Source organism: Lagenorhynchus albirostris, chromosome 17 (assembly GCF_949774975.1).
Source record: "Lagenorhynchus albirostris chromosome 17, mLagAlb1.1, whole genome shotgun sequence".
NCBI lineage: Eukaryota > Metazoa > Chordata > Mammalia > Artiodactyla > Delphinidae > Lagenorhynchus > Lagenorhynchus albirostris.
In genome coordinates, this window is record NC_083111.1 from 13,506,737 (window position 1) to 13,532,435 (window position 25,699).

The following is a 25,699-nucleotide window of genomic DNA, read 5'->3' on the forward strand; positions in this document are numbered from 1 at the left end:
CTCCGATATGCCTGTGGGAGCCCTTGCCTCTTTATCTAGAAGAGAAGCTTAGTTTCTGAAGGAACTCACTTCCCCCTGTTCATTTCCAAGAAGCCCACTTCTATCTGGGACACTGTTGCTGCCCTAAGCCAAGCCTCTTTGGCTACTCTGAAAGGACAGTGTCTCCTGTAAGATCTCACTTGGACTTTTAGGAAGACCATGTGATCCAGTATGCATCAAGAGTCCCATAATCAAATCCTGGGCCTTCTTTCCTTACAACATATTGTGGCAACCCACTGTATTTTCTCTCGCAAATTCTGTTCCCCACTGCCCCTCAGTTTCTATAAAATTTAAAACTATACCTTAAAATATGATGGATTTTGAGAGTTAATGAAGTGCCTAAAAGTTGTGGATCTCATCTCAGGGAATAGCTGTGAATGTTCTGCTTGGCACTGGGAGAACTATCCTGGCTACTCAGTATGAATGGTTCTCATTAGAGCTTCCTGCTTCTGTAAAGAAGCGTGTCTTTAATATTCTTTCAATGGCTTTTAGTCAGGTTAAGCTTTGATTAAAATCGAAATATAAAAAGTGAATAATATCCTAGGCAATTTGACATGGATAATAGAGAGCCTAAAGAATTATACAATGTATAGTATTTATTTAGATAAATTCTTAGGTAAAAATCATCAAAATATTTAAATGTTAAAAAAATATAATAATAGGTATCTGAAAAAATGTGTAAGACCAGACATTTAGAACGATTAGAGGCATTTCTTCCCCAAACCAAGTTCCCCATTTAGTTAGTTTGAGCTTTATTCTGGGACTCATCACTTCTTATACTTTAATATGTCTTCATAGCAACCTTTGTCTTCATTTTAATTTTCCATTGGTAAAATTTCTTGGCCCTGCAAAACAGCTTCTGATACTTGCTAAAATGGACAGTGAACAGAGGATGTACGGAGCTAGCTCACAAGTGAGGTGCAAGTTCTGTGTGACATGCATTTTGACCATTCAAGGTCGTTAAGGCCTTTTGACTTACTTACCTGCAAGTTCTTGGCTACACTCTAGATAGGTGAAGTATTGCTGCTGTCTTTATGAATAATGGATTCATAAGTCTGAGGTGTAAAAGAAATTTAAAGACCAACTGATAACTTTCTAAAAACGGAGTGAGGAAACTCTTTGTGCAGGGCCAAGGGCATTAATGCAGAAAGTTAAAAATAATCAAAGGAGTTTCAGAAATCTCAGACAATTGGGTAATGGGTTATTTAATTCCAGATATCTAATTTTTATGATTTTGGATGAGAAAGAAAATTTTGTTTTATGTATCTACTCTCCCTTTCTGTCTTTTAAAATAGATTAAGTCTTTTTAACATTTATTTTTAAACAATATATTCAGTTCTAATCTTGAAATCATACTGGAAAGGAACATTTTTGTAATAATTGTATCAATGTAAATATAAGCATTTGAAATATATATTTGGCTTCTATAAACTGGACTAATATGTTTACATAAACCATTTGGTACTGTATAAAATTCCTACATTATCTTGAAATCTCAGTTATTCCAGGTGAGCCTGAATAATTTCATATATTTTTTAAACCCAAATATTCATAAGTGTGTGATATGCTAGACCTCTAGACATGTTTATCATTGCTCAGAAAGCTGTGGGATCTGCCTGTCTCACAGGTCCTCCCTACTGTAGACTCATTAGAATATCTCAGAGTTCTTCCCCACACTCAGTCAGTAGTGACGCTGCCCAGCTGCAATGCTACCTTCATGAAGCGTTCTCTCCCTGAACTGTTGAAGCAGGTACCTTCATAATACAGCAAGTTCCTGAATAATTGTTAAGCTTAGGTCACCCCGAACCCCCAAAGTCATGGCCGGACTCTGTTTTAGTGTACTGACACATAAAAATTCTTAATTACCAACAGTTTTTACCAAAGAAGAATTTTATAGAATACTGTTATGAAAAATTCATCTTGAATACACCTGTGTTTCTGGTTTTATCTACAAGGGGAAGAATGATGCCATTTGTTGAGATGAAGTAGGGCATAGTATTTTTTCTGCTTTGTGTGTGATTAATTTACTAGTTTAGTGGACTGAGATGATAGAGCAACTGGTAAAGTGTCCTCCACAGACACTCTGTACCTAAGCAGAGAGGGGATCTTTACTCAGGTTCATTTTCTTGAGACTACTTTCAGATTTTCTCTTCCAACCCAGTTCATTCTTTCTTGTGCTTTAGAGTCTGCTGAACGCTGGCTTCAGTCTGTTCTTATTTTCTGTGTTTCCTTGGACTTCAGAATTTTCCTTGTCTCTTGGCCCAGGAAGGTGATAGTCATCATGACAGCAGAGCTAGGGACTGACACCTTGGTAAAGAAAAACAGACAGAGACAGGAGAGAGCAAAAGAGCTGCTGAGAATGAAAGATAGATGTAGACAAAGATTGAAGTGGAAAAGAATCTTTTCAGTCCTACTTTCTGTTCAATTTACATTGATTTTATGAACTTCCAGGAGCCTGAGGTTTGGAATTATTATGTGGAGGTCCATAGAAAAGCCAACCCCCAAATAAGGGCTAGGACTAGATTTGTCTGCAAAGGTTTAAATGAACCAGAAATCAGAAAGTATGCTAACCGCTGCCATCTCAGGGTTTCTCATCACTAGTCACTCCTAGTCACTGCTTTAGGAATAATAAAAATCATTTCAGTTAGAGGTGGAATTGTGCCATCAGTCTGTTGTTATTACTCTACAAGGAAGTAACAGAAACTGTTGAAGCATATCCTAAGGAATGAGGCTTGGTTTGAATATTCAGCAAACATTTACTGGGTTATGATCATGTGCTTGGATATGAACTGTAATGGGAGCCACGGAGATAAAAAAAACGATAGCTGCCTTCAAATAACTTGATGGTCATAACTCTAAATCCTTAAGTCCTGTATTATGTCTTCTGGCATATAAACCAGGCTTATACTGGAAGAAACTCCATGATGAAACCAAATTATGAAAGAGACCCATAACCCTTTCCTTCCAAATCCCCTCACAAACTTCATGTCCCTGTATTTCAAGAGCTCATTAAACAAAACAGAAATCAAGAAAAGCCTCATGCACTCCCTTCAACTAAGTTGAAGGAATTTAGTAATGATTAACTATAGATGGAGAAAACTAGCTTGGACCACCAGAAGATCCCACTACAGTTCTTTGGTGAATTGGACAAAAGACAATGTAGCTCAAATTCCTTCCCTCTTCACCCCACCAACCCACATTCTGACTGTATTCATTATGGTCAATAGGAAATGGTTTCTCTACAGGGTGTTCAACCATGTGAATTGTGAAGTAGAGGGAACACTCTTTTGGACACATTTTCTTTCTAAAAACTTCTTCAACACCATCTCAGAGACAAGAAAACAAACTTTTTGCCGTTAAAAAAAACCCTTTATTTCATTTATTTATTTTTTACAAAGAATACCCCCCACCTGGGGTGAAAAATATATCTGGTTAAGTACAAAATATAGTTTTTGTCATACAAAAAGATATACAATTAAAAAGCAACAAAAAAATGAAACCACCTTCAGCCCACATACTTTCTCAGGAAAGGGAAGATAGAGCTCAGTGCTCTGACACAGGACCGTGAACAAAGTGCTGAAGCTGAGAGAGACTGAGCCAGTGCTAGAGGCTGCAGTGAGAGAGGGGCTGTCAACATCCCTGTCTCCTAACACTGGGCAGGAAGGGAGCCTTCACGGCTTTTGTGAAGACCTGCCCTCTAGTTTCTCATGGCAACATAAAAAAAAAAAAAAAAAACAACAACAACACTGGGGTTTGACACCAGCTTCCCTCTGTCCTATGTCCTAAACCTGAGGGCTGGCCACACCTGCTCCAGTGCCTGGCCACAGTGCCTGTGTGCAACCATAGGCACAGCATCCTTCAAACAGAAGGGGAAGTGAGACAATGGGAGGAGGATGTCTTTAGCCTGACGCATTACGACTGAAATGCCCACAGGGATTCAGCAGCTGGCTCGGAAGAAAGACTGTGCTGGTGATAAAGATTTGCTGGTCATCACCATATAGAGGAATAAAAATGTCAGTGGTATGGGTTAGGTTACCAAGGGAAGTGTACCCTTGGCATTTCAGGCAAGGACTCCCTACCCCCAGAGAAGAGTATTCCTGTGAAGGAGACAAAGGAGAATAGAAAAGGTAGGGTAGCATTTCAAGAAAGAGAGTGGGGTTAACAGAGTCTCTCTCATCACAGAGAAATAAATTAAGGACTAAAACTTTTTACATTACTAACTTAGAACAATTTTGGAAGAATGGTAAAGACAGAAATTGGACTGATGTACATTGAGGAGTGTGTAGATGGGAGAAGGGGAGCTTGTGAGGATAGGGGAATTAAAATACATGACCTACAACCACCTTTCTGCCTTAATGTTTTATCACTCTAGGAATCTGAATCAGTTCTTAAAAGAGAACAAAATTGTAACAGGCTAAGTTGCACTTGATTGTCATTATCACATAAAGACAACATCTCTACAGTTGTCTTTGCAAGTTAGCTCTGCATTTAATAGCCTACAAGCTGGTAGGCTTGTAGGTGCCTGTTTTGTTTGGTATTTGTTTTGTTTTTGTTGCATCATTTGCATTGTTCCAGCAGTTCACGCTGTTATAGTGACTTAAATTTCTAATTTGTTTTCATCAGTAGAAAGGATGGTACCACATTATTCTGAAGCACTCTTAAAAAGAAAAAATAGCATGGAAAATGCACTAGTTCTACAAATTGGAACTTTCGTTTTTGTTTTTAAGATTGGGTTATTAAGGATTGCTTCTAAAACTTTTTTATTTCTCTCTCTCTTGAATCCCAGGTATTGCAATTTCAGAGGAACTCGATAAGGTACGTTGAACCATCTAATGAAAATAAAATATAGAACTTACATTTTAATCCATTGTCTAAATGAAAGAGTTTCTGAAGCATAAAGTGTTCAAATGTAATTTATTTGGTGCTAACATTTTAAAACTTTCAAAGTTATATGCTTTAAGAAAGTTATTGCATGAAATATATATCACCTGTTCTTTTGAGTTGAGAGTTTTAGAATTTGGTTAGAGAAAGCTGAATCCCTGTAATCACTGAATCACTATATTAAAAATGAAAACTAATATGAACTATTTGGATTCTGCCTGTATCTAGATGATGATGATGATCATGGTGATATGGAAGACACTTGTACTTTTCTATAGCTACCCATTAGAAACCTTACTCAGTCAGATTTTTTTTTTTAATTCCAAGATGCCAAGGGAATATCATGGTGCCTTGGACTGGGGTGATAGTTGTGAAGGTGGTGAGAAGTGATATGATTAGGAATATATTTTAACAGTAATGTCAGTGGAACTTGCTAATAGATCAGTTGTAGAAGAAATCAGTCAGTGATGATTCCTAGGTTTGGGAGATGAGCAAGTAGGTGAATTGTGGTGCCACTTGACAGCATTGGAGAACCTGGCGAAACAGCACATTGGGCTGGTTGGGGTGGCGTCAAGATTTCTCTTTTGAATTGTTTAGTTTGAGTTGTCTATGAAACATATTTATATGAGTTCTTGCTCATGAGTGAGATTTGATTTAGAGTTATACATTTAGGAGTCATTGAAATAGAAGTTCTCATTTTTTTTGGTCTTAGGACCCCTTTATACTCCTAAAAATTATGTAGAGGACCCCAAAAGCTTTAATTTATATAGGTTTCATTTATCAATATTTGCCATGTTAGAATTTAAAACTGATAAAAATTTTACATGTTTATTCATTTTAAAAATAGCACTGATAAAACCATTTCACAAAAATAACATTTTTATGAAAAATACTTTATTTTCCAAAACAAGATATTTGTGAGAAAGTGGCATTGTTTATACATTTTTGAAAATAATCTTTTTACTGTCTGGTTTAATTGAAAATTTTAGATTTTCATATCTGCTTCTGCATTCAGTCTGTTGTGGCTGAAAAAAAATCTGACATCGTATTGGAAAAAAGAGAAGCACCTAGAAATAGCCATCAGTATTTGGTGAACATTGGTCCAGATGTCTCTCTAAAGAGAAAACATATTGAAATTTGGCTTGGTGCCTAGATATATAGGTAGAAAGAAAGTGCAAAAAATGGGATTATATAAGTCATGACATTTTAAAATAATAAACTATAAGGTAATAATTATAATTTACAAAAGCAATAAAGTTAGTATCCTTCTATTCCAAATAGGACTATACCTTTTGAGTTTCATACCCAAAAATACATTTCTGATTCACTAAATAAATGAAATTTATGAATGTACTTTTAAATATGAATTGATAGGGCTTCCCTGGTGGCACAGTGGTTGAGAGTCCGCCTGCTGATGCAGGGGACACGGGTTCGTGCCCTGATCCGGGAAGATCCCACATGCCGCGGAGCGGCTGGGCCCGTGAGCCATGGCTGCTGAGCCTACGCGTCCGGAGCCTGTGCTCCGCAACGGGAGAGGCCATGACAGTGAGAGGCCTGCGTACCGCAAAAAAAAAAAAAAAAAAAAGAATTGATAAACCATCCTAATATTTTAAAATTATTTAAATTTCAATCTGTACTATGTGCAAAACCAGATTCTGACTATATACCATAGCAAGTAGAATAAGTGGCAGGTGAGGTCTTCCAGCTTTGTCCTGCTCTTCTAGTCCTCTGCTGTCCATCACTGTCTTTGCCCCAGCTCGTCTCCTCCTTGTACCGTGACTTTCCTTATAATTTGCAGAAATTTAATAATCCCTGTCTTGTATTTATTTTTTGTGTACATTCTAAGTGCAAAGACATAATTATCACTATTTCTGGGTTCATTTTTTTGCTCCTTCCAGTATATTCTGCAAAGCCCTGCCTGCCTGAGCCATAAATTAGCTTGTGAGACTGCTTGGCCCTTGCCCTTCCCTTTTTTTCCTGGGCTCTGACTTGCAGCCTGGTTAGTATCTACGTCAGCCTTATTTTTTGGTGAGCTAAAGGACATACTAATTGTTCTTTGAACTGAAAATGTATTTCACCTTCATTGGATAAAAATGTGGAAGCCTTGACACTTGGTTAAATAGCATCCTTAGGCTACATCCTCCCCCTTCTCACCTCCTCTCTTCTAAGCACTAGCTCAGGGGAGTTTCCATTTAACTAAGTTGCATAAACTGCAGATTTTCACTACTTACCTAATGTTCCCATTTTTGAAGACTCTGTGGAAATTGCTGAAATTTATTACGTATTTATTATTTTTCAATAGGAAGATGCCAGCTATTGTCATAAATAAGCTTTTATTGAAAAAAATTATGTCAGTGCAAAAAGATTGTTCCCACTCTCACATCTGATATTCAGGAGTGCAAAGTTATACAGAGGACACACAGGCTTCCAGAGCCAAAGCACCATCCTTTGCCTGCCCCTTGGGGGAGAGGGAGAGCCTGCCCCATGGCGCCCTCTGCTGACCATGAAGCTCACAGTCTTGCATTTTTCTCGCTAAGAAAATGTGAATCTCAGGCTGGTACTAAAACTGTAGTCAAAAAGAATGATTTAAAAACTCTTAGAGGAAAACATAGGAAGATCACTCTTTGACATAAATCACAGCAAGATCTTTTTTGACCCACCTCCTAGAGTAATGGAAATAAAAACAAAAATAAACAAATGGGACCTAAGGAAACTTCAGAGCTTTTGCACAGCAAAGGAAACTATAAACAAGACGAAAACACAACCCTCAGAATGGGAGAAAAAATTTGCAAACGAATCAGCGGATAAAGGATTAATCTCCAAAATATATAAACAGCTCATGCAACTCAATATTAAAAAAACAAACAGCCCAATCAAAAAATGGGCAGAAGACCTAAATAGACATGTCTCCAAAGAAGACATACAGATGGCCAAGAAGCACATGAAAAGCTGCTCAGCAGCACTGATCATTAGAGAAATGCAGATCAAAACTACAGTGAGGTATCACCTTGCACCAGTTAGAATGGGCATCATCAGAAAATCTACAAACAACAAATGCTGGAGAGGATGTGGAGAGAAGGGAACCCTCTTGCACTGTTGGTGGGCATGTAAATTGATACAGCCACTATGGAGAACAATATGGAGGTTCCTTAAAAAACTAAAAATAGAATTACCATATGACCCAGCAATCCCACTACTGGGCATATACTCAGAGAAAACCATAATTCAAAAAGACACATGAACCCCAATGTTCACTGCAGCACTATTGACAATAGTCAGGTCATGGAAGCAACCTAAATGCCCATCGACAGACGAATGGATAAAGAAGATGTGGTACATATATACAATGGAATATTACTCAGCCATAAAAAGGAACGGAATTGGGTCATTTGTAGAGACGTGGATGGACCTAGGGACCTGGGTCATACAGAGTGAAGTAAGTCAGAAAGAGAAAATCAAATATCGTATATTAACACATATATGTGGAACCTAGAAAAATGGTACGGATGAACCAGTTTGCAGGGCAGAAATAGAGACACAGATGTAGGGAACAAACGTATGGACACAAAGTGGGGAAAGCGGCAGGGGGTGGGGCTGGGAGTGTGATGAACTGTGTGATTGGGATTGACATGTATACACTGATGTGTATAAAATGGATGAGTAATAAGAACCTGCTGTATAAAAAAATTAAATTTATTTTAAAAAAAGAATGATTTAAATGGGTGTTGAGCTGACACCTGTGTCTTTAATATAGTAATAAAAATCAATACAGCTTCTTCCTTTTAATCTTCCATTAACAATTTTGGGGGCTCACTAAAGATCTGCTTTTCTTAACCTTTATAATATACTGATCTTTAACTGTCATATTCGAATTGACTTATTATTTCACTGAAGTTATTTTTTCTGTGACTTTTAAAGTTAGTTTATGAATTCTGATAAAGGTAATAAGAATTATTAATTCTACTTAAGATGGAAAAATAAAACAGAAGCTAATGTTATTTTTAAGGCTCTTTTAAAAATTGTGAGACTTCAATAAATGTCTTATTCATTAGTCTTTTCCTTTCCCTTTTCTTAGCCATCGTATTGTTTTCTACTGCTGTTCTAACAAATTGAAACAGCACCAATTTATTATCATACAGTTCTGTAGTTTAGAAGTTAAACCATGCGCCTTGCTGGGTTAAAATCAGGTGTAATAGGGCTTCATTCCTTCCTGAAGTTCTAGGAGAAAGGTGTTACCTTGCCTTTTCCACTTTCTAAAGGCTGCTGCATTCCTGGTGCATGGTCCCTTTTCTGCATCTTCAAAACTAGCAGCAGTGTCTCATTTCTCTCTAAGTGCATCCCGGAAAAGCTGTCCACTTGTATGAAATCCCGTGATTAGTTTGGGGTCACCCAGCTAATCTGGATAATCTCATCTTAGCATCTTTAACCTTAATCATGCAAAGCCCCTTTTGCCATGTAATGTAACATATTTAGAGGTTTGGGGATTGGGATGTGGACATCTTTGGGAAGAGCCATTATTTTACCAAACAGCCACTATCCAAGCTCAGATGGGATTACCTTTCATATCTTTATCTAATTCTTCAGGCTCCTGCCATTCTGATTCACCCTTCAAAATGCCATATAGTAAGCCTGGCTGGTTCCTGCTCGGTTACCCTTCAGTAGGGCAGTGTGACCCATCCTTCAACTCCTGTGAATATTGGGTGCTTATGGACTCACCCTTCTCCAGAGGATGGTTTCGACTCAGTGGGAGCCATCCTGCCCAGAGATGCCTGGGTTCACCATCAACCAATGACTGACTAAAGTAAGACTGAGTTGTCGTTTACATTACAGAGCTCCTTATGGGATAGGCTGAGAGTAGACTTTAGCTGAACCCATATCTTTGCCTAGCTTCTTCCCGTCTTCTCCTGCTTCCTTTAGTCTCTTACAGGTTTCACTTAAAGAGACCCCCATCAGTAAACCACTTGGTTAGCCTCGGGTTTTAGGGAACCCTACCTAGGGAATTCTGCTAAAAAATTTTCCATGACTCCCTGTTACTTCACAAATTAAGTCCAAATTTCTAAGACTAGAATTAACAGTTTCCATTTTGTCTTTCAAATCTATATCTTATGCTTCATTTTCCTCTTTTTCTCTACTCAGAGTCTGTGCTGTGCTGACAAAAGGAGTACTGTAAGGCAGCCAGACTACAGTACTTCCAAGTCATATTTTTAATTTATTTCCACATTTTTGCTCATTGTCAGTCCCTCCCCTTTCTCCAACTCTTTTCCATCCTTCAAGCTCCAGGCTTTCAATGTCTTCGTATATAAAAAATTATATGTGCAGTTATTCTTTGATCAGATGATCCTACTTCTATGAGTCTATTCCAAGGACACACTGGCAAAACTATAAAAAGACCAATGTGGGTGACTATACATTGTTGTGCTACTTTAATAGGAAAAGAGTTGAAATAACTAAATGTTCATTGAAAGAAGAATAACAGATAAATTATAGTACTTCCACTATAGAGTACCATACAGCTATAAAAATGAAAGAATATCTCTGTAGATACTATAGAGTGATCCCCAGGATATACTGTTGAATAAAAAAGGCAAAGAAAAGAAGTGTGTTTATAGTGTGCTATCATTTATCTAAGTAAGTGTAATGAAAATATAGATGCGTATTTGCTTATATTAAAGCCAAAACAACAATGGCAGAACCTGCCATACTGTGAAACACACACACACACAATTACTTTTTAAACGTTACCTATGGGAGAAGGGAAGGAATAGAGAGTAGGAGTGAGGAAGGTGTAGAGAGGATAGGAATAGAATCTTGACTTCCTAGAATTTTATGTGAGACTTTGGAATCATTTAAATATTTTATATAATTTTTTAAAAACAAGGTTAAATCTTAAAACAGTGATTTCTAAGAAGCAAAAGCAAATGAAACAAATGAGAACAACGGTATTTCAGGTTGATGGCAAAACACACTGAGGTGAATTACTCCAAGTCATTATAAACACAGTTATTTGATTGTTCTCTAGTGGGATATACCCAAAGGCCCAAGGGAACAGCATCAGCTCTTAAACTGTTTTTAGTAATTGTATCGTTAATGATAGTGTTGATATTATTATAAAGAGACTTTTGTGTATGCTTTGTGTGATATAGCAAAGAAGTAATTATATTGATATCCTAAGAACCAGAATTTTTGGCATAGGGGAAAGGAAATACAGATATAAGATTATAAGTTTAAGTAACAATCCTATATCCTGTTTTGAATTGAAAGTATCATTCAGAACTCATAATATTTTTTTATTTTAAAAACAAAAATATACTATCTACAGGCAGTAAACTCAACTAGAGCCCAGATATTGTTTTCTGAATATTTTTCTCTATTAAAAGGAACCAGGTCTCTTTGGAAAAATGTCTGAATCTAGATTCAGCAGCTGAGAAAGTACAACTTGAGTCTGGATATCATTTAGCACCAGCAGGTAAAGATGAAATCAAAGAATGATGGAACATGTCAGAAGGACACAGGAACCTCCTTGCAGGAGCTCCTACTAGGAACATTAAAGCCTGAAAATAATGATAGTAATGTGTTATAGTCTATTGAATGAAGTAAAATCCATAAGTCCATAGTGATAGACCTATGTACATACGTATACCTACCTACATACCTACATAAGTGGAGGTGAGGGAGAAGCTCTTTCTCATAGTAGAGTACCAACAAATACATTCAGACCGAATGGTGAAATTAGAAAATCACAGATTGGCAACGTTCATAGTAATTGATGAAGACAAAGGTCAGCAAAGAATGTTAAAATTAGCTGATGAAATTTTGATGAATTACAGGATATCTACATAGTCTCACAGTTACTACTTTAGAAGATACTTAATAATTGACAAGAGAAAAGTAGCAACTTTACAATGGAGAAACATGGAAGACACCCCCTTAACCAAGCGATCAGGGTTGTTGTCATTAGTCCTGGGACAAATCAGCATCATGTGCCTTTTGATATGAAAGGAATACATCACTTCTGTGTTATTCTTGCCAAAAATGTATAACTTGAATATAATCATGTGGAAAAATTTGAAAAACAAATTGAAGGACCGACTAAAAAATAACTGGTCCTTGTTTTTAAAAACCATGAAGGTCATAAATGTCAGAGAAAGACTGAAAACTGTTCCACATTAAAGGAGATAAACACATGACAATTGAATGCCATACATGATCCAGGATTTCTTTTGTGGTGTGCAACGTTATTTGAATAATTGGGGAAATTTAAACAACGTTAGTCTGTTAGTAGTATATCACTATTAATTACTGGTTTTGGTAATTATACTGTGGCCATATAGGAAAATGCCCTTCTTTGTAGGAAGTACACCCTGAAGTATTTATGGGTAAAAGAGTATTCATATCTACAAATTACCTTCAGATGGTTCTGGGGAAATTATGAGTGTGTGTGTGTATAAATACGTATGATAAAGCAAAATGTCAACTAACAACGTTGACCTTATCCCATTAACAATATTTTGGCAGTCTGGGTGAAGGGTATATAGGAATTTTTTTTTCTTTTCCTCAACTTTTCTGTAAGCCTGAATTATTTCAGTTTAAAACATAGGTATTTCTTAGACCTGTCCACTATTACCAACCCCAAAACAGTGAGTACCCCGAGTGTTCAGATTCTAGTCTTAAAATGTATTTCCAACTAAAAAGAATCATAATCCCTTGAAATAGTGGTTGCTTCCAGGTCAGGAGCAGACAGTGTACAAAATGAGCCTAAAATATCTTCTCATGCCAGAGGTAAGAACTACGGGAGGCCACTAGGATTGTGTCAGGAGAGCTCAGGAGCCGGCTCGAGTAGTCTTCTGCTGGAGAGAGTTAAGAAAATTTGAACATGAATAAGAACAATAACTGCAATGCAGTGAATTATACCTAATATGTTAAAATCCATATGTTCATCCAAAGAATTATTAATCTTTAGCAGGTGCTAGGGGACCAAAGTTACCATTTTAAAAAACTGGTAAAAGTAAAGGGAAAGAATGAAACTTTTAATCTTCCTTTCCCATATAAATCGTACTTCAGAGTAACCAAATATTTGATGACAGGAAGTTTCTCTTTCCAGAAGTATTCCAGCAAATAAGTGAATATGGAATTATAAAATTAGACAATTATCATTTATCAATTCCTAGTGAATTAATGGATCTAAGCAGTAATATCAATGCTGCCAAAATCACTAAAGAAGAGTCAAGGGGATGGTCTGTGCCATTCTCTCTGAAGCAGTATTGGCAAAAAACAAAAACTACAACAAAAAAAACTTTATCCTGGGGCTTCCCTGATGGCGCAGTGGCTGAGAGTCCGCCTGCCGATGCAGGGGACGTGGGTTCGTGCCCCGGTCCGGGAAGATCCCACATGCCGCGGAGCGGCTGGGCCCGTGAGCCATGGCCGCTGAGCCTGCGCGTCCGGAGCCTGTGCTCCACAACGGGAGAGGCCACAACAGTGAGAGGCCCGCGTACCGCAAAACAAACAAACAAACAAAACTTTATCCTAACTTACAGAAAGTATAAAGAGCAGAGGAACATTTTAAGCCACATCACAGGGATGCAAAGGGAAAAACCAGACTCTGGAAAACACACAGGACAAACAACTCGAGTTTTCTGAACAACAGCAACAGCAAAATTACAAGACAGGAAATGAGACAGAGGAAGAGAATACATAGCTTAAAAGAGGCATAAAAGACTGTTGATCAATCATAACCTACCAAGTCTTGCTTAGAGTCTGATGTGTGCCAACTGAGATAATTCCCTGACATAATCAGGTAAATTTGATAACTAGTTAGATATTTGATATCAGAAATATTCTTACTTTATATTTAGGTATGGTAATGGTACTGTATGTGTTTACAGAAAAAGCACTCTTACCTTTTAGAGATTACAAACTGGATTATTTACAAATGATACGATATATAGTGAATGGGATTTACTTCAGAATGATCTGAGCAGAGAGAGGGGTGATGTGGGTGGAGATAAGGGTGAAGTGAGTTTATCCATGAGTTGTTAATTGAGGAAAATGTCTGGGGGTACAGAGGGGCTTGCTTTACTCTTCCTTCTACTTTTGTATTAGTGTGAAAATTTCCATAATAAAGAGTAAAAATTTTAGATCATGGGTAGGAGGGTGCATAAGATAGTGAAGGAAAGGAGGAGAGATAGTATTGAACACCTGTTAGGGTTAGCAGATATGCTAGGTGTTTTTTAATTTTTATTTATTTATTTTTTTGCGGCACGTGGGCCTCTCACTGTTGTGGCCCCTCCCGCGGTGGAGCACAGGCTCTGGACGTGCAGGCTCAGCGGCCATGGCTCACGGGCCCAGCTGCTACGTGGCATGCAGGATCTTCCCGGACCGGGGCACGAACCCGTGTCCCCTGCGTCGGCAGGCAGAATCCCAACCACTGCGCCACCAGGGAAGCCCTATGCTAGGTGTTTTGATATGTTATTGAATTTAGTTCTTGTACCAGTCCAATGAAGTGGTTATGCTTTTCCTGTTTTACAAATAAGAAAACTGAAGCTAGAATGATTAAGTGATTTGCTGAAAGTCTCAGAATTAGTGGAGATGGAATAAATAAATACTCCCCTGCTAGCTTTTGATTCTTTATCTGCCTGATTCCAAATCCATGCTTTTCCCTAGCACTATGTACTGTGTACTCCACCATAAAAGGGGAAAATCTGAGAATGAGTTGTTAAAATATATTATTTTAACAACTTTATTGAGATAAAATTCACATAATAAAATCTACCCTTTTATACAGTTTAGTGGGTTTTAGTGTATTCAGAGAGTTGTGTAACCACTACTTCAACCTAAATTTAGAACATTCTCATCATCCCCAAAAGAAACCTCATGTCTACCCCCAATTCCTCCTAACCCCTTAGCCTAAGACAACCACTAATTTACTTTCTGTCTCTTTAGATTTGCCTATACTGGAAATTTCATATAAATGCAGTCATAAAAATATGTGGTCTTTTGTGACTGTCTTCTTTCACTTAGCATTATGTTTTCAAGGTTCATTAATGTTGTAGCATATATCAGTACGTCATTTCCTTTTATTGCTGAATAATATTCTATTGTATGGATATACCACACTTTGTTTATTCATTCATCAATTTGTGGACATTGGAGTTGTTTCCACTTTTCAGCTATTAAGAATAATGTTTCTATGAACATTCATGTATAAGTTTTTGTGTGAACATGTTTTTTAAATTTCTCTTGGGCATATATGTAGGGAATGAAAATGCTAGAACATATGCTAACTCTATATTTAACTTTTTGAGGAACTGTCAAACTATTTTGCACGGTGACAGCACCATTTTACATTCCAACCAGCAAGTATGAGGGTTCAAATATCTCCATATCCTTGTTAACACTTGTTGTCTGTCTTAAATTATAGCCATCCTCCTGGGTGTAAAGTAGTATTTTACTGCGGTTTTGGTTTACATTGCCCTAATGACTAGTAATGTTGGTAATACATATTGAAACACTGAATCATACATTATCTTAATTTTGTCATTCTTTTATTCACTCTACAAATGTTTATAAAGTACTTTCTATATGTCAGACCTTGGAAAAGAAATGACAGTTCAACTTTTGTAAGTGTAGGCAACAGTGCTAGTAGCTGGTGGGTTTGGTGGTGAGAAAAGGAACAAATTCTCGGCCGATTGCTTTCATTTCTCACTGAGATAAGCACCATGATCAGCTGAGAATCAGGAGGAGACAGATGTTGTAACTAACTAAGGAGGGAAAATATATCTGAACTAGAAAAGAAAAACACAACTAATTGAACTTCAGTTAATCTAGCAATATGGCATGTGCATTTTTAACTTTTACTAGATACCGCAGAATTTCTCTCAAAAGAAGTTGTGTTAATTTATACTCCCAGCAGCAGTTTATAATAATATATATCACTCCTGGTCCTTGCTAACACTCACTGTCATCAGGTATTTTAATCAAAACTGGTTTCTCGGGCTTCCCTGGTGGCGCAGTGGTTGAGAGTCCGCCTGCCGATGCAGGGGACGCAGGTTCGTGCCCCGGTCCGGGAAGATCCCACATGCCGCGGAGCAGCTGGGCCCGTGAGCCATGGCCGCTGAGCCTGCGCGTCCGGAGCCTGTGCTCCGCAACAGGAGAGGCCACAACAGTGAGAGGCCCGCGTACCGCAAAAAAAAAAAAAAAAGGTTTCTCATGGATTCAATTAACAATTGTATAATTTTTTAATAGGATTGAATGCCCACTTGTCTCTTTTGCTCATGTTTATTGCCCAGTTATTTTTCTTTTCTTTAGATTTGTGTGAGTTTATTATACATTCTGGATGTCAGCTCTTGTTGTGCGTCTCAAATCTATTCTTAAATATTGAGGCTTGTCATCACTTTTTAAATAGTGCCTTCTATTAACAGAACATTTTAACATTAACTTGTAATGTTTTAAGAAATTCTTTTCTACTTGATATCCTGAAAACGTTACTGTTTATTTTCTATTAAAAATTCTGTTTTTATCTTTAATCTACTTGAAATTATTTTTTTAATATGGCAAAAAGTTGGAACATATGCATTTCCTATAACTGTTTATTGAAAAGTTCATCATTTGTCCGTAAATGTGCGTGCTTCTGTCACTTATCTTGTTTCTAGACCTTCTGTTTTCCTCTTTTGGTCTGTTTGCTTGTTTCTGTTACTCCATTGGGTTTGGAATTGCTTTGTATTTTAGGTTGATAGGAGAGAATTGACATCTTTACATTTCTGAGTCATTCTATCAATGAACGAAGCATGTTTCCATTTAATTAAATATTATAGTGTTTTATGATAAAGTCATATAGTTACATTCAAAAAGAGCATGCAGATTTTTATTAAATTGATTCCTAGGTACATTGTCTTTTGGGCTATTATTGTCAATGGTATCTGTTTTATAAGTTACATTTTAAAACTTATTGGCATATAGGAATGAATGTTATTTTTCTAATTTTATCTTAAATTCAGTAAGCTTGCTGAACTCATATTAATTTGTAACTTGTTTCTGAGTTCTCTTGGTTTGTCTGTATAAAAAATATATGTGAATGATGATAGTTTTGTTTCATCTTTTCCATTAAGTGATGAGACTGATGTGGGATAACCACATTAAATATTCCTGTTAGAGAAGGGAAATAATGAGAGGTTTATAGAAATTACTGGTTCATAGCAGTTCTTAAATCTTGCTGGGCAAATGTCATCAGGTCTTCCTGTCCAAGGGGTTGGGAGGTGTTCCTTAATTAAGCCCCAGTTCTGTTCCCTGGGAGTCCCCATCTATTGTTTTCCACAGCTTCTGGTTTCTTTCTTTTTTGTTAACCTTTTGGCCACTTCTGAAGAAGGCATTGGAAAAGATGCCTCTGGGCAACTTCCTCAGTTTTCTTCCTTTGTGTAGAAAAATGGGTCCCCGAGAGCTGTTCACTTCTTGAATAGTCTCAGTCCCTTTTACTTCAGGCTGTTGCCTTTGCCAATTCAACTATCCCAAATGATGTTTGGGTTTCCTGTGTATATGATTCCTGTCTTCTTCTGGTGCCAAAAACCACATCCACAGTTCTTTTCAAGACATGCCTCTCTCTAGATTTAACTGCTGGTCTTTTAGATGTTGCGAAACAACATTCTTAATAGACACCATCTTAGTTTTTTTCAGAGGTCTTAATGAAGGGTCTTATGGCAGCATCCTTGATTTTTTCTATACCCTGCTGTATAGCACAGGGAACTATACTCAATATCTTGTAATAACCTATAATGGAAGAGAATGTAAAAAAAGAATATGCATATATATATATATATATATATATTCTCTCTATATATATATATCTGAATCAGTTTGCTGATTCACAACTTTGTAAATCAACTATATATCAATAAAATTTTTAAAAAAAATTTTTAAAAAGAGAGTTAAAAAAATTGTTAATCAGTGTTGTCCATCAATTTTTATATGATTTTTAGACATAAAGATACTTCATAATTCACCGTTTTTTATTCTTTGAATTATGTTTAATTCAATCAGGACAGATTTTTGTGCTTACTTTATTAAATCATTGTGCTAGTTATTATGGAGGAGAAAGGAATTTAAGACATGATTCCAGCCTTCCATGAACAGCTCGTTTTATTAAGATGAGAAAACATTCGAATAACGTGGAATATAATCAAATGTTGTGCTGACAACCAGTGGTCAGAGCTGTTGAACTCACTGTGAGTTAGCCAGCGGGAGCAGGCTGCTTGGAGAGAGTAGCCTTCCCCTAAGGTAACTACTTCTTGGATAGAATAGCTTCCTATTAATAGGAAATATTAAGCAAATCTGTGACCTTTGGAGAATGTTTGACTACTAATGCTTTTCTTATTATTTAAGCATACTTGTTTAAGAATCTGAACATTTAGGGACCTCTAGCCTTAGGAGGGCAAAGGAATATGTATTTATACATTTCTAAGGAATCATTAGCATTTACATTGTTTAGCACTAAAATTTTAAATGTTTTATTTATCCACGTACTTCAAATATTTTCCAAAACTTGTATTCAGTGTGAAGTTCTAAAATTTCTTTTGCCATGTACTGATATTTGTGGAACCGCTTTCTCCACTGAAATCCTTTCGTAATGATTTATGGAGAGATTTTTACTTAGCTTAATCAAATGTAAGTAATAGAACCAAAGAAAAATCTGCTGTTTTGCTCTGTTACAAGTAAATGGACTATATTCAAGAATTTTTAGAGATATAACATTCTCATAAAGCAGTAAATATAAGAATAGCTTTGTGCATTCTGAAAAATAAAAATAGAAGAGTCCCACTTTTCACCTGTAAAATATTCACTCCCTAACTCCTCTGACCCTATTTGCAGCTCTTTGTATTGCTTTGCTCATCAGCTATTTCTCACTAAATTTCTGCTGCCAGCTGGAGTTAAACAGGCTGCATATCAAACTATTTATCCTTCTCTCTGTGCTCTACTTTCCAATAGCAGTGGTATCTATCATTTAATTTCCCAGTAATCAACCAAAAAGTTATTTCTGATTCTCTGCAGTTCTCAACTTTAAGATCATTCTCAACTCTATGATCATTCTCAACTCTAAATCCTGTTTCATGTTTTTCATTTATAATGCCTAAACTCACCCACTTCTGTTGTGGTCAGTGGTCAGTTTCTTTGTCCCAATTCTTATTAAGCCCAGTTCTGTCCCATTATGTAGAGATTGATAATGCTAAATTAATTATCCAATCTTTTTAATATACTCTCTGTAAAATAAAACTTTATAGAATGAAAACCTGTATTATCAATTCCCTGTTCTGTTACTCTGCCCATATTGACAACCAAGCATCTGTTCTCACCTAACTCACCCATTCCTGCTGTTCTGTACCATTTTTTCCCAGTTACGTCACATATTTAGAAGTAGTTTAAATACAGCCCACGTCCTTAAGTAATTGTGTCTAGCATATGTACAGAATTCTGTGGTTTAACTATGCTTCTTACTATTTCATTTGATACAATAGGTTTTATAATTTCTATCATGACCATTTTACAGTTGGAGAAAACAAAATTCAGAGAATAAGTAACATTTCAAAGTCACACAGGCCAAAACTGATTCTGAAGCTGTAAATATGTTTATAGATTTTTTTCTCTAGAACATGTCTTTTCCTTAATCTGCTCTTAAATGCAAATATACTTTTAAAATTTAACAGTATTGCTGTTAATTTTAATTCTTGTGCTTCAAATGATATTAAATTGTGGCAGATGAATATGCCTTTCCAGTAATTGCAAACATTAATTTGATTGCATGATTTCACAGCTGCAAGCTTTGGGAATATAAATACAGAAGGATTTCATATTAGTTGCTACATTATACAAACACTAAAATTTATCTACTACATTTTCCTGTAGGCTGGGGAATCAATATTAAGATATCCAGCTACTTTCTATCACTTATAATCACTTGGATAAATGTTCATCAGATATGTCTTAGTCATATTTCACATGTTGCTTTTGGTGTGTATTTGTATATTAATTAATGCTACATTGTATATATTATAATATAGTATTTGTATAATATTGAGGAGAATTGTACAGATTCAGAAAATCAGATCTAAATTTTTAAGGAATTGTTCAAGACTCTTGTAATACTACAAATTAAAAGCCTGTGTTTCTCAGATCAAGATATTTTAAAAATACATTTTTTCTCATTTTAAGACAAGTACATATTTCTCATAGAATATTGAAAAGACATGGAAATGCTAAAAGAAGAATTAAAATTACCTGTAGTCCCTCCATTCAGATAAAACCATTACATTTTGGTGTTACCATTGTTTTCCCAATAAATCAAGCAGTATCTGGCACTTAGTAGGTCATAATAAGTATAAAAGAATGAATAAATGAATGGATTAGTCTATGAATGCTGGATTGATGGATTATAGTATAAACCCTGACAGTTTTTGTTTGTTATTTTTATAATGCAAGTGCCTGACTTAAGCTTTGATTGCTGAGGCATCCACTTCAAAGATGGCTATCTCTGATAAACTACTGCAGAGATCCAGGTCACTTCCCCGTACTGCGTGCAGCACCTTTGTTTTAGAGTTCTTAATTGATTGTTTTATTTTATTTTATTTTTCACGGGCCTCTCACTGCTGTGGCCTCTCCCGTTGCGGAGCAGGACGCGCAGGCTCAGCGGCCATGGCTCACAGGCCCAGCCGCTCCGCGGCATGTGGCATCTTCCCAGACCAGGACACGAACCCGTGTCCCCTGCATCGGCAGGCGGACTCTCAACCACTGCGCCACCAGGGAATCCCGTATGAATTTTTTAAACAAAAATTAGATCATACAATACGTATTGCTTTTTAATCTGTTTTTTTCCCATGTACCGAGATACCCGTAGCAGTTGCACGTGTTCAGTATTCGTTTTAAATTATTAAATGATTTAAATATTTAAAATACCATTTTAAGAGCCACATCACATCCAAGTCTATGAAAAGAGTTTAGCATTGTTTTGAATTGTCATAGCATGCCCGTCATCGATAGTGCTCTGCTTCCAACCTCTACTGGATTTCTATAAGTCCAGAGTGCTTTGCAATTGGAGGCCCTGCATCCTTCCAGCCCTGTCTCTTCTTGACTTTGTTCCCTGACTCCACCTCAGTTTCCTCCATATTTGAGAGCTTATTTCCTAGCAGCACCAAGCTCTTCCGCTGTGTGGGCCTTCGCACACACTCCTCCCTCTGGTACAAATGCTAATCCTGCCCCGCCATCCTGAGAACAAACATGCAGCTGTCCAAACCAGAGATTTCACCTCTGGATCCCTTCTCACGGTGGCCTTCACGAGCCAGCACAAATCAGAGAGAGTAAGTCATCTAGTAGAGACGGAGAGAACTGAAATTTTAAGTCAATTCAGAAAGAAAAAAAGGAACATTTTGATTTGAGGGAGCAGTTTAAAATCTGCACAAGATTATTTCCCTGTTGTCCTATTCATGGGAATATGTAATCTAAGGCACAGAAATTCTTCTCTTCTCCTCAGGAAACAGTGGCGTTTAATTCTTCTCTTCTGAGACCCCGTGTAATTGGAGAGTGGATTGGTCGAGAAGAGAATGACGCTGATCCACTGGCCGCTGAAATGCTACAGCCCCCAATTCCGAGAAGTAAAAATGAACAATGGGAAAATGAAGATAATACCTCTAGCCCTGCAGGAAGGTGAGATGAGATGTCTTCTAAGATTCTGAATATTTTAATCATTTAAGGCAAAGGGGAAATCAAGTGCACGATTTTGATGAAATAACTCTTGGCAATTTTATATAGAAAATTATGTTACATATAAGATAAAAATTAATTTATCTGTTTTAAAATTAGAGTTTTATTAGATTTGCTTTTATTATGGATTTGGTTTTGATTTTTTTTTTCTTTACATCTAAGAAGAGTATCATCTCTTCGTTACTAAAACCAAACAGAAAAATAATTTCAGGACATAAACTGTCAGTTGAGACCTACTATAATACTGGACAGGACCTACTATATTATTGGGCTGACTGTTAAGATTGGAGAGGGAGGAATTCTGATGTACCATAAAGATCTAGTTGTTCAACAAGAAGAAAACTATTAAATGTATGATAGACTACACAAGGTGGAGTTAGATGGAATATAGAGAGAAACCTTTAGTTTAGAGTTGATAACTATGATTGAATGTAATTATTACATTCTCTATGTTTAATTTTTGAAATTATTCTTGAAACTGTTGTGAGTTGTGAATTTGAAAGTCCCTAATTCATTTTATTCAGCCCTGTGATGCTCAAAATGGTGTCAGAAGATTTGCCTCAAGTTCCCATATGCTGGTAGAAGTGGGGTAATTTTGAAAAGTCTAGATCATATTTTTTAGAAAAAGTATCAGTATATTCAGTGTAGCCATTTCTTGTAATACTAACTGAAGTGAGTAAAATTCGAAACAAAAATGAAAACTTCTACAAGGAAGTTGGAGTGAAAAAGCATTATCGAGGCACGGCTCACACGATATTGAGAAAAAATACTCATGAATTAAAATGTGACAGGAGCTTAAACTTTCTGTGAGTGTTACTAGCTGACCACCACAGAAGAGTTTTTCCCATATAGAGCATAGCCACAGTAACTTTGTATTTCCTACATTAAATTTAGCAGCAACCAATAATTATTCTTTCTCAAGAAGAAAATTGTATTTTCTACAACGTAATATGGCTTTCAGGGTTTTTTTTTTACTTTGACTTATCACTTGGCTGGAGGGAAGGAAATTCAGAATACTCGTTCATGCGCTTCAGGCATATAGAAAATTGATTCTATTTCCATGAGAAATAATCTTTAAATTATTTAAATAGTTGAAGTGTACTGTATAAGGAGAAGAAAAGCATTTCTAAAAATCCATTTACCTTCTTTTGTGAAATGTCAGATCAGTTTCACCTGTCAATGAGGGTAATTTTATTTCTAACACTAGACTAATGAAACCCACTAGACCTTTATCTTTATTCATTGCTAGATCTTTAGTTCTTAAATATAAAATAGAGAAATGTTGACTTTCATTTTGCTTTCATTTAGTCATAATAATAAATAGGAGCTGTTTATTGCAAATGTTAGTGCTTCTGTTTTCTTCCTAGCTTCAGTGAGCTCTTATTCCCTCTTGAATATCCAATAAAGGAGAATCTTTCCTGCAATCCTGGTCAGATCCGTTACCCAGAAAACTTAATCCATGAAGATCTCACTCAAATATCTGTTTTGAAAAGGTGTTTTCAGTTTTATTTTTCTCTGTCTTTAAATTATGAGTTGATATATTACCTATGAAATGAAGAAAGTGGTGAAATCCTGCCCAGATGCCCCATTAGAGGAAAAAAAAAAGAATGCATGCTTTCTGAACTAAATGTAAGAGTAGCAATTAAGTACAGGTTAGGAACTCTATCCCATCCTCTAATATAAAACCAGGATTTCTGAATTTATACCAGGAACTCACATAGCATTAGGTTTGATTTGAATGAATAAAAACAGATTGGGGAACAATTTTTTAATGACTCTAGTGTCTATAACTAGAGTATTAGCTTTTGCCCTTAAATAGTAATGATCTTGTCATTTATAATTTAACAGTCTTAAACATTAACAGACTAACTGATATTCTAGACTCTTGAAAGAGAAGACTTAATTTTCAAGGATGACTTCTTCCGTTTTTCTCTCCCCTACTGGGCCTGGCACATTGCCATTGTCAGTAGGCATCTGTTATGTGAGTGAAGGAGGCACATAGAAGGCCGTGAGTAGACGTCTGATTAATAAAACTTATTTATAAGAAGGGTTGTTTATAGTCTATCTTAACTTTTTATCCCTTTTCCTATTATGGATTTCCCTCTTGTTAATTGCTCAAGTCTTATTTGAATGGCTGTTATTACAACACTCCATCTTTAGTACATAACCAACTTTCCCGTTCATTCAGAACAATACATACATGATTGGCTGGACTTTCACCATTAGATTAGAGAAGATTAAATAAACGGTGTAGTAAACTTTGAGATTCTTATGGGTAGACTTTGAGCCACGATTTTTTCCAGGAACTTTTTTTTTTTTAATGATATACCTTACCTGAACTTTTTCCTTAGGTCCTACAAATACAACATTGTGTGAAGAGGGTCAGCAACTTTAGTATACATAGCTGTCACCTGAAAGGTTAAGTGCTGGTTAAGACGAAGGCAATTATGAGGGCAATATGGAGAAACTAATAAAATAAGACAAGAGCTACTAACGTGGAGTTCATGACCCCTACATGATCTCTGGAAGGACACAAGAGATCTACGAGTCTCTTGAAATGATGTGCAAAATGCCCCGTGTGTGCAAATGGACATTTTCCTGCCACATCTTTCTTAGATTCTCCACGAGCTTCTAGATTAAGAGAGTTTAAGAAAGAAATTAAAGCATCTGAGCAAGAAAAGGAAGAAGGATTCATAAGGGAGAGGTGAATGTGTTAGGGAATGATTGCTGGCTTCCTGTGACCATCACGTACTACCAGTTGGCATTGGTTGCCATGGTTTGTCCAGCCATCTAGTGGGAAAGCATATATATTCCTTGTACATTCATAGTTACTGAAATAATCACACATTGATAATATAAATGTAAATAAAAATTGAGTTAATAAACCTATATACTTCTATTTGGAGCCATCTTAATTCGACTTTGCAATAGCTGATAATAGATTTCCTAAAATTACTTGCTAAATTATAATGTGAATTTTTAAATAGGCTTACCAAGCCTTGAAAGCCTAACGAAGCTCCTCTAAGCTGAACCACTTTATTAAAGTAAGAAAAATATCAATAAATATTATAGATCTTGTGAATTGGCTTTGTTCATTAAGTGAGCATTGTTATTAGATGGTAAATATTGCCATGAAATGAATAGAAAATCTTACAACTTAGAAATATATATTAAATATTAGAGGCTAAATTCACTTCCCATTAAGAAGTGTTCCTTTTCATTAAAGCTCATAATTGCTTCTGATATATCTGTTAACAAACCCTAGAAATGTTCCCCTCCTCTTAGAGCTCCTCTCTTGGCAGCAAGAGACAAACAATAAACAAGCAAATATACGAATTTATGACATAAATTCAAGTAGTGATAAGTGGTATGATGGGAAATAAACCAGAACAAGAAGGAAGAAAATGGATGGAGGGCACTCTTTAACGTAAGAAGTCAAGAATAAAGAAGTCACCTTAATATTGTGTAAGTTTGGCTATTGTGGACATGTTAGAAAATATACAACACATGTGGCAGAGACTAAAACAGGCTTGGTAATTTAGGAATATTCTCACATGCAAATTTTAAGCACAAAGAATATTGATTAATCAAAAATGATTTTGCTAAAGTAATCAAAGAACAGAAACCTTAAGAATATCTAAAACATACAGAAATTGTATCTTACGACTCACAAATTTATCTTTAAAACCAAAAGAAGTATTGATATGTAGCTAAATCATGTGTTTCAGAATATTGATGAGGTCATTTTAATATATTCAAAATTTGTTCTCATTTATTTAGGAATTCATTTATTTAGGAAATACATATAGTAATTCAAATAATTATTTTATGAAACACATTGCTAGTCATCTTTGGACTCATAGACTCATAGATGGACTCTTATTATTAGACAGGCAACATTTTGGATTCAGTCAGTGTCTAGTTCTTATAGGCCAGCACTATCGTCATGGCCAAACCATGTATTTTATTTTATTTTATTTATTTTTTATTTTTTTAATTTTTTTGCGGTACGCGGGCCTCTCACTGCTGTGGCCTCCCC

At 36.2% G+C, this 25,699-nt stretch overlaps 1 protein-coding gene across 1 annotated transcript in view; it reads left to right on the forward strand.

Annotated features, from left to right (window-relative positions):
* The window catches only part of C17H8orf34 (chromosome 17 C8orf34 homolog), a 331,115-nt gene that overhangs the window by 79,522 nt on the left and 225,894 nt on the right, over positions 1–25,699 (forward strand). The window contains 2 exon segments of the mRNA XM_060128306.1: positions 4,826–4,854; positions 21,431–21,603. Of these exon segments, the coding sequence (XP_059984289.1) occupies positions 4,826–4,854; positions 21,431–21,603 (202 nt within the window).